The following is a 13,058-nucleotide window of genomic DNA, read 5'->3' as shown; positions in this document are numbered from 1 at the left end:
AACATAGATCACATGCAGGTAGACTACAATGCACAATACTGATCTTAGGTCTCTCTGGGGGGCACTCTCCTGTATTTTATCTTTCTCCTTTTGAAAGTTGAGATCCATGTGAGGAGTTTTTATAAAGCTGGGACAAGTTAAAACCAGTCTGAAACGGAAGAGTCTATCACCACAGGAAGTTCGGTGTAATCCGAGTTACAGACAGAGTACCTGTTCAAGGACAGGTCTTTTTCTTTTGTAGCTTCTTGTAAATCATCAGAAACCAAGAATGGAGTTTCGGCAGTTGTACCATTAGGATGTATTGTTCCTATTAGAATAGGGATGTCACCTGTCATTGCTTCCTAGAATGCGATACTGTTCATTCCAGGGTTTCCTGGTGTTATTTGTTGTAAGGTACACAGGCAGGCAGGATAACTGTTGCACAGGCTGGGCCTGCCAGTGGTTCTGCTACATCTCCTTCAAGTTCTGTCCAGCTGCCTTTTTCTGGACAATAGCATATTGTAGATGACTTGTAGGCTCCCTGGAATAGCAGAGAAGACAGCCTTTAGAGAATTACCACAGCAAGCTTATTTATCACATTTACATTAAGAAGACAATATTTTTTCTCTGCTCTTGCTAAAAAAATTCCAAATGAAAGCATGGATCTTAAACCATTGTACTCTAAGGAAAAATTTGGGATTGGCAAGATTTCAAAATCTGGGTTTTTGTATGGGTGTGTGGCTAATAATAAAAGTCAAGCACCTACAACACCCTAGATGATTTATAAATCCCTTATGATAACTTACCTCAAGTTGGAAATTATCCCTCTGGTTTAAGTTTAAAAAAAATTTATCTTTTATATTCTGTTTATTTATTTATTTTTTTGCGGTACGCGGGCCTCTAATTGTTGTGGCCTCTCCCGTCGCGGAGCACAGGCTCAGGATGCGCAGGCCCAGCGGCCATGACTCACGGGCCCAGCTGATCCATGGCATGTGGGATCTTCCTGGACCGGGGCACGAACCCGTGTCCCCTGCATCGGCAGGTGGACTCTCAACCACTGCGCCACCAGGGAAGCCCTATCTTAAATATTCAAATAAAAGAAGTAAATTGGATTTTAGATTGTCACCTCACTTTTCCATTTTTATCTTACTACTATAGAGAATCAGAGATGGGGTTCAAAACCAGTTTAAAATAAACTGGAAATGAAGACGTGCCAACTTCTTCACACATTGACTTACTTATTTTGAAAAGGCCACATGAGAAATAAAAAATGTCTTTAATCTTGTTTCCTTTGTCAACCTCTGAGGCTAGTGCTTGTATAATATTTCCCTTCCTAAATCAAAGCAGCTTTGTTTTTACCATAGGCAAGAAACAAACAAAAATCCCAACCAACATAATCGTTTTCTGAAAGTGTATTCCTGGGGTCTGGTTCTAAACATACATACTCTTGCAGCTATCAATTTCCACTAGCAAAAGAGCACATGTACCAATATCTAGTGACATATGTCAATACACATTCACTTCCAAATAACTAATAGCTTTTTAAAGCTCCTCCAAACTTTATATAACAATCTTGTTGGATGCAAAAGAAATAAAACTAATTAATATTATTAAAATCCCAAATTAATCTTATAAAACCAACACACATAAATAGGAAAATATAGGAATGGCCATCATTTAAAAAGTGACTGTGTAGACCATTAGACCCTGTGTGTCTTCTGATGTGATGTTATTTGAATTACACAGCCACCTCCTTACGTGTTCTCGCTAAAATAAATAAACAGACAAATAAATAAATAGATAAATAAATAAATGGTACATAAATAACAAAAAAATTTAAAAAACAGAGAAAAGCTGAACTTAAGCCCTTATCTCTAGCTTCCAGTCTATAGGAAATAGGGAGACAGAGGACTATTTTTAAATGACAACATAGGAAATCATTAGGCAATTCGAGAGTATCAGATATTCTATAAGATAACTGACCTTGCTTTTTCAACAAGACAACGGCATGGGACAGGAAGAGGGGCAGGAGCAATCCTCCAGATTGTAAGAGATGTATGAGATATAATAACCAAATACAAGTGAGACTTTTTTTTTTTTTTTTTTTTTTTTGGCGGTACGCGGGCCTCTCATTGTTGTGGCCTCTCCCGTTGCGGAGCACAGGCTCCGGACGCACAGGCCCAGCGGCCACGGCTCACGGGCCCAGCTGCTCCGCGGCATGTGGGATCTTCCCGGACCGGGGCATGAACCCGTGTCCCCTGCATCGGCAGGCGGACTCTCAACCACTGCACCATCAGGGAAGCCCCCAAGTGAGACTTCTTGGATCCTGATTTGAACATATCAATTTGAAAAATACATTTTTATTCAAGTCAATGGGATAAACTTGAAAATGGATTGCATATAAAGGAATTATTGTTAATTTTACTGAGTGTGATAATGATAGTGTGTTTACATAAACAAGTGATTTTTTTTTTTTTTAGAGGAATACTGAAGCATTTAGGGTGAAATAACATGTCTAGAATTTGCTTCAAATTGCTTCAACCAAAATTTTTCAAAGGGAGGGTAGATGAAGTAAGTACTGCAAAGCACTGATGGATGTCAAAGTTGGATGGTGCGTTAACAAGGGCCCATTGAACCCTCAGTTTTTGTGTATGTTTAGAAATTTTCATCATAAAGCGAGGGGAAAGTGGAAAGCAATGGCGAATTACATAATCCTAAATAGAATTTGTGGGTAACTGAACAATTAATTTCCATTTTTTATGCTTAGCTGGTCAGAAACTTTTCACTCTCCCAGTCAAACAGTTTTAATAGAACATTTGTAAAAACCACTTCAGTCCAACTTTTAGTTGGAGAGCATGGGGGTGGGAGGGAAGCAGAGAGCTACCGGATACAATTGACCAGATAGCAAGACAGCTCTACAGTGACCGCACTGAGTTTATTTTACAGCTTAAAGCAATTTACTGTGTGCATATAAACATGTTACTCTTAAAAGGTACTTGTGTGGGTGGTAACACATTTGGAGAGAAACAAAAAGGAAGCACAAATAAAAAGGAGGAGGAGGTAAATGTGGACACTTACCATACTCCAGCTGTAGCCTCCCACAAGGTAAATGCTGTCATCTAGCACTGCACAGCCAGGACCACTGCGACCCTCCAAAATGGGAGTCTGGAGAATATTCCACTGGTCACCTTTTGGGTCATAGCATTCCACGAGCATTACATCGAGGTGGGAGAAACCTAAGTGACATAGCAAAATGGAATCACCAAAGAATAAACTCTCAGGGTCCCAATTTAAGGCTAGGGCTTCTTTTTGCAAAAGGACTAGGGCCAAGAAGTAGATAATTGTGTCTTTGAAGACACATGTATAAGCTGACTGGTGAAATTGGGAGACATGTCGGAAAGACCTAAGAAACAAACAGACAACCCCCCCCCACCCCCCCCGCCACACACTCCACCTCGCCACCGACACTCCAACCCTGAATGCTTTGGATTACTTCAAAGCAAAAATGCCTGGCTAGATGTCATTGGTAGAAGCTGATTTACCTTGGAGTATCAATAAAGGTTTATTTAAACCTTATTTTAAAAGATTTAAAATAGTAATAGCTAAAGCAAGCATTTTATAGACTGCTTACAATAAGCTGGTTGTTTTCTAAGTGCTTTGTATAAAGGAGCTCGTTTAACCCCCTCAAGCATCCTATAGATACCATTATATTCATTTTATAGAGGAGAAACTGAGGAACAGAGGGAGTTAATGACCTGAGTTAGTCATACAGCCATTAGATAGGCTGAGATTTGAATCTGGGTGAACAGGCTTCAAAGGTCACACTTTTACACTCAACTTTATTGCTTTTCTTAAGTGAATATTCAGTTCTCTCAAAATCTTTTACTTTTCTTCTTTTTTTTTACAGTCTGACTATATGTATAAACAGCTGTGATGATGTGAATGGTTTCCAGTATCTACTAGGGATCCAGGTTTAGAGTAGGGGGCTATCGTCCTCTGAAAGACTCTTCCCACTTTTGATAAAATTTCTCAGTGGCTGGAGCAGTAACTAGGTTGCAGAGAACAACTCATTTCCCCAGACTCCACTGAAGCCCTGCCTTTCATTTAGGGAGTGAAAAATCCTTAATGGGAGCTTCAGGGTCACCGAGCAGACCAAACCCTTAAGGATTTTTTTTTTTTTAATGGTTAAACACATGCTATGGATGTTGGCTAGCTGACAATCACAACACATATGGTAAATTAGTCAACATACCGGTCTTTTCAAAGTAATTAAAGAGATAGACCACAAATCAGAAACATTTTCACTCTTGAAGTGGTGGACAGACTATTTCAGGCCACTAACTTTTTTTTTTTTAACATCTTTATTGGAGTATAATTGCTTTACAATGGTGTGCTAGCTTGTGCTTTACAACAAAATGAATCAGTTATACATATACATATGTTCCCATATCACTTCCCTCTTGCGTCTCCCTCCCACCCACCCTCCCTATCCCACCCCTCCAGGCGGTCACAAAGCACCGAGCTGATCTCCCTGTGCTATGCGCAGGCCACTAACTTTTTACATAAAATAAATCACATAAGGGAGCAACAGAGCAATGTGCTTACTGCGACCCTGTGATGTAATCCTTTCCTTTAACATTAAGAGTTTGATGATAATTGTTGAAGCATTTATATGAAATGGGGATTTGGGCAAGTTTCCCTAGTGGCATCTATGAGGATATGTGTGCCTTCTCTGTACCGAGTACATACGTTGACTATAACCCTCACAATTACCAAGGAAAGGATAATTACCCTTTTTTTACAGACATGAGGCAAATGTCTAGAGTAAGATCACACAACTCTAAGTACATAACCAGGATTCAGACCCAGGCTTAGATGCAAAATCCATACTCTTTCCCCCTTTCACAATGTCTTCCTGAGCTAACCTAATTCTGATGTGCATGTGCTATTTTTCATTTAGGTTGTCATTACCTAAGTCTTTTCTGTCCAAGTATAACCTTAAATACTAAAAGTTCCTAAAATATGAGGCATTCTTGTGCAAAAGGAGTTAGTAGAAGTCATATTTTAATGCAGAAAGCTACAAAGTTAATACAAAATACGTTGATGTAAAGGAATGAATGGAGTATGGATTGAAATGAAAGAGCACCAGTGAAAGCAAAAAAGAATGAAATGGGAAGAGTCTGAAACAGTAAAGATAAATTCCCTTCCACTGAGGAGACCTCTAAGGTGAGAAGCAGATCTAGACCAGAATATTGTCATTTCTGATTGAATAGGAACTTGGAAATACTTATTTAAAGATTATACTTGTCCAGTATTTATTACATTTAGGGGTAAATATGTATTATGAAAAAGAGAAAAAATGTCTATATCTAACTCATGGTTTAAGATGGGTATATGATCGGAAAATAAATGCACAGAATCGCCTTATGTGCCATACCCAGATGGCCTGTTTCTCACTTTGTTCAATTTCAAAGGTCATGGACAGTCAGAGCTGGAAGAGATTTTAGAGAACAACTTGACCACCTTCTTCATTTTCAGATGAGAAAACGGAAGCTCAAAGCAGTTCAATGATGTTCTCAGTATCACAGGTCTCTCCACTTTCCTGTCAAATTCGGCGTTACACACATGCACACAAACTACAAAAGAGTTGCAGTCACATACATACACGAGGAGGGAAACAAGCCAAAATATGGCCCTAAAAAGACTCTGCTTTAAATGTTACTGATTAAAAAAGCAAATGGAAAGAATTGAGAATCATAGATGGCTTGATATTCAACTCTTCAAAGAAATAATTCTAAATTTAGACGTGAAATTCTACTGTTTTCTTTAAGAAAAATCACATACACGCTTCTTTGTGCTTCTCTGACTAAAGTTCTTTATGATTATTACAAAAACAATTTTCTGGAAAAAATCCATTACTATAATTTTGGTGATAAGGAATAATTTATTTTACTGAATTCATTGTTACAAAAAATTGTGCTTTTCAGTTATTAATGCTCTAGTTTTTTAAATTTTCTGTAGACATCATTATTCATTTCTTTAATGTATGTGGTAACTTCAAAATAATCCTATCTGCAGGAGAGCCAAAATAAGTGCTTGCCCAAGGGTACTGCTAATTTGCAAAGAGTAGATTTTATTTGGTCAACCTTTTTACTTGGTTAACTATGATTATCTAACGAGAAACCCCCTTAGCAAGAAACATGAGATGCAAATGTTATTGTGATTAAAAAAAAAAGACCTTTCAAATGATTTCCTCCAATTGCGTACAAGCGATCATTCATTACAGCCAAAGTGTGGATGGCGCGTTTTGTGTTCATATCTTGTTTTCGAGCCCAGACGTCCATGACGGGGTCATAGCAATATAGCCATGGGACATATTCTCCATTGTGTACACCCCCTGTGAATTAAGCATAGACACACAAGTCAAGAAAATGCCTTGGAACTGAACTTTGTAACACAAAGTGGATGAATGACTTGCCTGAAATGTATATTTTCCCATTGTGCACTGCTCCTGCATGAGCTGCCAGAGGCTGTGGCAAAGGGGACACATAACGCCATTCATTTGTTTCTAGGTTATAGCACTCCACGCTGGACAAGTAGCCAGTTTCATTCCGTCCACCAATAACGTATAAATGTTTGTCCAACCGACATGCATAGAAACTGGCTCTTCTACAATGAAAAAAACCAAAAAACAAAACAACCCAATGTAAATCACAAAAGGAGCCCAGTCAGTCACGGGAAGCGAGGACAGCCTGCTTCAGAAAGGGGTGCAGACCTTTGGAAATTACACGTATAGCTCCCTTCTAAATCTGAGACCTTGTACAGCAACCATCTGCAGTGCCCATGCTGGTTAAGATTATGGATACTAAAGTCACAGTAGGGGAGAAATTCACGAACTCTTTGTTTCAGCTCTTTTATCTTGCTTTTCATACACTGTTGAAGTGTTCACTAATGTTTGGGATATTTGGTACCTTGTAAGGATATCACAGCTCAGTAAGACAAAGTGAAAAATGAGGTAGATAATGCAACAATAATAAATTATCTTGACATTCACTTTCTTTATGGTCCTTCAAGGGTCATTGTTCCCAGTTTATAAGAGAACTACATCATCAAAATTTTTCTTCAATTATCATTTTTTTCTTTTTTCTTCCCAGTATGACTGCAAATAGAGAAACTTCTTCAACTGAATATAGTGTTGAAATCTTGCTCTTATATAACCCATATTAGGAACTTCATCTATGTAGCTTTTGGTGTTGATTCTCACGAACCTCTAAGGATATTTTAAAGTCTCTTTGCAAGAGAGACTATTTATTAAGTTATCCCACCTGCCATCAAAGGCAAAAGACATGCATGCTGTGTTGAAAGGACTGGAGACCGGGAGGCCAGTTCTGAGGGAGAATATAATCTAGGAGTAAGAGATTGAGGACCTGAATTAGAATTTTAGTAGAAGACATGAAAAGAGGTGATGCAAGATATTTTAAAGGAGGATGTAAGGCTTAGTTACTAATAATATATGAGAGCTGAGGGAGAAAAGAGGTTGGAAGAGGACTCAAAGATTTGGAGTTAGAATGACTAGGTTGAAATCTTGAGGAAGTCCTTGACCTTTCGCTTTTTTTCTCATTCACGCTACTGGAATAATATACTTCATAAGGATAACATATGGTTCAATACTGAAAAAGTACAATCGTAAAGTGCCAAGCCCCTCAGAGAACATAATTTATGTTTATTGAATTAATGGTCTTTATAAAAATTGATGCCAAGACTCTTGGGCCATGTCAACAGCAAAATCAGGAGCCCTAGAGGTTTTAAATCAGGTAAACCTATATTGTTTGGAGATTTTCCAAGTTGTGTTTACTAAGTGTCAAACCCTCTGGGAAGCAGTATACAGCATCTTGATGAACAGTTTGTTCTCTGGAATCAGACTGCCTGGTTGTACGACTTATTGGGTGTGTGGGCTTTGACATGTTACTTAACCCCCTCAGCCTCAGATTACTCATCTGTAACATAGAGATTATGACGGTACCTTCCTCATGGGGTTATTTGTGAACACATGCGTAAAGTGTTTGTCATAGTGTCCAACGTTTTGTTCATACTCAGGAGCTATTGGTTGATAATATTTGGATAAAAAGGTTTTAAAAATCAGCTATCAAGATGTTTGCATATAAACTTTTCCGAATAGTATTTTAAGTGATGACTAAATTCTTTAGTGTTTTTATATAATTTATACCATAAATGTATGGCATATGTTATGGATGGTGATCTATGCAGTTTTATTTTATTTTTTCCAGCTTTCCTGAGGCATAATTGACAAAACTGTAATACACGTAAAGGGTACAATGTGATGATTTGATTTGTGCGTTCACTGTAAAATGATTTTCACAATCAAATTAATGAACACATCCACCAGCTCATGTAGTAACTGTTTTTCTTGTGAGAACACTTAAGATCTGCTCTCTCAGCAAATTTCAAGTAACAATACAGTATTATTAACTGTAGTTACCATGCTGTACATTAGATCCTCAGAATTTACTTATAATTGAAAGTTTGTACCCTTTGACCAATCTCTCCCCATTTTCCCCACCCTTATCCCCTGGCAACCACCATTCTAGTCTGTTTCTTTAAGTCTGACTTTTAAAATAAGATTCCACATATAAGTGATATCATACAGTGTTTGTCTTTCTCAGTCTGGCATTTCACTTAGCACGATCACCTTCAGTTTCATCCATGTTTGTCATGCAAATGGCAGGATTTCCTTCTTTTCTATGGCAGAATAATATTCCATTCTATATATTCACCACATTTTCTTTATCTATTTATCTGTCAGCAGACACTTGGGTTGTTTCCGTATCTTGGCTCTTGTGAATAATGCTGCAGTGAACGTGGGAGCGCAGGTATCTCTTCAAGTTACTGATTTTGGTTCCTTTGGATACAGTATATGCGAAAGTGGGATCGCTAGATCGTAAGGTTCAGTTTTTCTGGATAGTCCTAGAATTGTTAGCATCGTTGATAGCTTGAGAGTAATATTTTGGCTATGTTTTTTTTTCCTATATTTTCTTGATGGTTTTGAAAGAAATACGTGCTGTGCAGAACACAGAAAGATGATGAAAGGAAAATGAGAGAAGGATAAAAGTAGGAAGGAGAATAAAGAGCAAGTGAGATAGATTTCATTAAATAAGGGTTGTTGTTATCCTGGGCCCATGTCTTCTGAGGGATATATGAAGCTCTGAAATTGTAAAAAGAATTTTTTAATAAAATGTCATATATTATATATATATATGTATATATGTGCATTTTTGGAATATGTTTGGAGAAAGATTTTTGGGGGAAGTTTTTAATCATATTATCAAGGGGATTAACAACCTAAAAAATTTGGGATTTCCTGGTGTAAAGAAGTAAAAACTCATCTAAATATAAAATTAGGTTTAATAACAATAGCAAAATTAAGTGCACACAGATGGACCACTGGTTCCTTCCATTTCTCTAACCAGATTTCAATTGCTCTCTTATTGAATATGAGAGGTCAAGGTTATTTTACTAGCACTTTTACCTTCTCAAGTTAAAATATTTGATTGAAAAGACCGACTCATGTCTACAAAAATCTGTACTAAAGTAACACAGATATTTCTTTGCATCATTGCCACCAGGGTAGGTCGGTATCCCTCTTCCGTATGATTCTATGACAGGTTTTGGAGCGTCTGAAATAATTAATTTACTAATTTTACTAATAGGCTATCTTTAGTGGGCCAATCCCATAGTTTGGACCATGTGGGTAACATACTATATTCTGAGTTCTTCTATATATTATGTACTATATTCCGGTTTAGAAGAGAAAAATGTTAGTCATGACAAGTATGAAAATCCTCTATTTAATGAAGTTTAGATAGTGGAGAATAAGAGAAGGATCTTCTTTTGTCAGTGTGAACTCTTTTTATCTTGTCTAAAATTCAGTTTTCTCACTCTTTCTGTTCTGGTTCCTTCCTTCCTCTCTTAACCCGAGGGAGCCTCTCGGAACGCTCAATTTTTAGCCCAGGCGTTCTTAATCTGATGCTCCGTGTACTCCTAGCTTTATCCACACAGTGTCACTGTTAGGTTCTGAACGGGGGGGGGGGGGGGATCAGTAGGTTTCACTTCCTGACTAAAAGTGCATTTTTATGCAGAAATTTTAATAGCGAAGGTTCTGAGTCTCTGACTTATTCCCTTGCATGCCCAAAGTGAGAATTCACGAAATGCATTATAGAAACACTGGACAGTTAATGGTCTATCAGCAACTGTGAACATTTGCTCGAGGCTAAAATTTTACCATACCAGGTCTCTCCTGGGAATGCTTCCTGCCCCACCTACCCACATGAAGAGCACACCTGATTAGGCTGTTTTATTTCGGGGGGGGGGGGGGGAAAAGGAAGCTCAAGATTATTGAAGATTTTTTAATGGAATTACACTATTTGTATTACAAATTGTTCTTCTCTCCCTCCTCCACCCCTCCACCCCCCGTCCCAATGCCAGAGAGAATATTCAATGAATTGAGATAAGTTTAAAAAGACTACCAATGACGTCTACAAATATACTTTAAACCTGTGTTTAAAGAACTTTAAAAGTTCTTTCTGACCCTTAGGTCAGAAAACTGAGATTGTATCTCAGTTTCAACTTTTGACTTCTACCATCAGGTTAAAAACAGCAGATTTTTAAAAACACAATATTGTCTCCCATTGTTTCTTGTAAGGCTGCTAGAAACATAGTATTTAAATTTGGAAACATCTTTGTTGTATTTGCTTCCAGCTTTTCACCTAGTCTGTGAAACTTAAGCTTTGTTACTGGTGCTCTCCAAATGGCTTTTTCTCTCCCTCCCTCCCTTCTTTTTCTTTTCTGTTTCCAAGACTAGCTAGGGGGTAATATCTCCACAAGAATAATACCTAAAATGTCTACTTTTTTTGAAAACAACATTAAAGTCACCAAAGCATTTTTATTGATCCAAGTGTTCATTTTTGCCCTCTTCTTACTGAAGAATCAAATCCTAAATCTGAGGGCAAAACAACTCATCAGCTTTACATTTATCTTTATACTTTTGTCTAATCACTTCTGTCAGTAACCTCATAGGCAGCAGGCATACAACTCTTGAGTTGACCTACGGTTGAGTGAGCCTGGAGGTCACGTGCCCATTTCTCTGCTGAACTGGGAGGGTGTTCTGCACTTTTATTATATTCTTCTGGAAGCTCTGATTAGGTAAGATAATCCTAGGAATTTGCCCAGCCAGCTCTGTGAGAGTGGGTGATCCCAGAGGTGGCTTTCAATGTGTTTCTATTATTCTCAATCAGTTTGGTAACTTCTCAGCAGTTAGGCAGCAGCTAATGGAAGGAGGGAGGTGGGAAACTTCTGGTGAGTTTGACTAATGATCTATACAATGCAAAATTAACTCAATTAAATGTCTCAAGAAACCTCTTTTCTGATCTGAAGAGTATTTCATATGTTTTAGTATTTTTTCCCTTCTTTGTTGAATCACCAATTAAACCATGCTGGTAGCTAACTGTACTTGCTATGTTGAATGGAAGCTCGGCGATGACAGAAAAATTTCATTTTCAGTTATGGATTGCTGCCTAGGTCAACCAACCCCTAGGAGATATGGAGCTAGAAGATTGGGCATTTGTGAGATCTGCCTTTTCCCATTCAGCTCTGGAAGGAGCTCTTTATTTGGTCTATCGAGTTGATTGTTCTAAATCTAAAAAAAAACTTCTTTTACTAGGGACCTGACATGATATACCATAATGACTTCGAAAGAAACGTTAAACAGTCCATCCTGTCAACGGTGGCTGCCAGGCGCCGACAGACCATGGCAGGTCTTTTTATCAGGTCAATGAGCTGCTAAAAATTGTCTAAGTAGGACCCTGCCATGATAGGCCATAATGCCTCAGAGGAAGTCATTATAGAATATCAAGTAAACAATACACATTTAAAAAAATTACTAATTAGGTTTTGCAGCAATATTTCTCATCCTTAGGGGCTCTACAGTGAGATAATTGACCGTGACGTGAGTTATGCCTCCCAAACCCAAGGCGTGAAGGTTAATTATCTTGGTGAACAGCCCCCAGCAAAGGCGACCATAGTGATGAGATGCTGACATTTCAAACATGTTATTGATGTGTATTTTTAAAATGTTTTTTTAACAAAAGTTTTTGGAATGGTTTTGATTAAAGGGTAAAGTGATGCAGCTACAATAACAGCAACTAGAAAATAACCCCAAAAGGAGAGAAACAAGGTACTTTGGAGAAAGACATCAGGAGAGGCTTTTATATATACATGTATACACAACAGGAGGATTGAGAAGTTTGTCAGGGTATTAATTGACTCAGAATAATTTCTTGAGGTACCTTGCAGCTAGACATTCCTAACAGTGTCTATGGTCCTTAGACTATACTGTGCCTCATCATTTTCAATGTATAGCTTTTAGTCTCCTGAAAGAGAGTTTTAATATGCTTATATGGAATGGGAAGTTAGATACTGTTTCTTTATAGCAGAGAATCATACTCTCTTTCTGTAGTAATGTACCTTTTTGAGGAATGGTATGATTTGAAAATTTCTTTTTAACTTTGAATTTATGATTAAGGATTTAGCTTGATCTCAGGGTAATCTGATTAAATGTTTAAAGAAGGAGATGTTAAGGTTAGGAAGGAAATAAGAAAGAAAATTATTTCTTAGTCCAATCGAGAAGAGGAAACAGGTTGCAGCTTATCCTTACTATTATATTGGAAAATTTGCTCAAGAGGATGTTGAGATATTATGTGAAAAGAACCAAGTGTTCAAACATGTGAACACTTGTTCAAGTATGTGAATTTACATGTGCGTATTAAGACATGGTGTCCTGCCTACGTAACAGTCAGGAGAACTGAATATGTATAAACATAGTTGTCTTATTGTCCTTTGATACTAGGAGAACTGGCTGAGATAAACACTGCATACATTAAAAATGAGAGGACACTTGGCAAAACTCTTTTATTTCTAAGCTAACAAATCAACTGTTTTTGAATGTATGATGGGGAGATATTTGAGGAGGTAAATGCAATGAATTTGAGATTGTGAGACCTAAA

The 13,058-nt window shown here is 37.7% G+C and overlaps 1 protein-coding gene across 1 annotated transcript in view; it reads right to left on the bottom strand.

The window, feature by feature from the left end:
- Window positions 1-246: 246 nt before the first annotated feature.
- KLHL14 (kelch like family member 14) overlaps window positions 247-13,058 on the bottom strand; it is a gene marked incomplete at its 5' end in the record, with an annotated part of 97,922 nt that continues 85,110 nt past the window's right edge. The window contains 4 exons of the mRNA XM_082853656.1: window positions 247-520; window positions 3,058-3,215; window positions 6,218-6,376; window positions 6,458-6,648. Coding sequence (XP_082709782.1) covers window positions 380-520; window positions 3,058-3,215; window positions 6,218-6,376; window positions 6,458-6,648 — 649 coding nt within the window. The 3' untranslated portion in view covers window positions 247-379. The remainder of the gene's footprint in view (window positions 521-3,057; window positions 3,216-6,217; window positions 6,377-6,457; window positions 6,649-13,058) is intronic.

Source organism: Leucopleurus acutus (assembly GCF_964270905.1).
Source record: "Leucopleurus acutus genome assembly, chromosome: 13".
NCBI lineage: Eukaryota > Metazoa > Chordata > Mammalia > Artiodactyla > Delphinidae > Leucopleurus > Leucopleurus acutus.
Note: the sequence above shows the minus strand (reverse complement) of the source record. Positions and strands in the feature narration are given on the sequence as shown.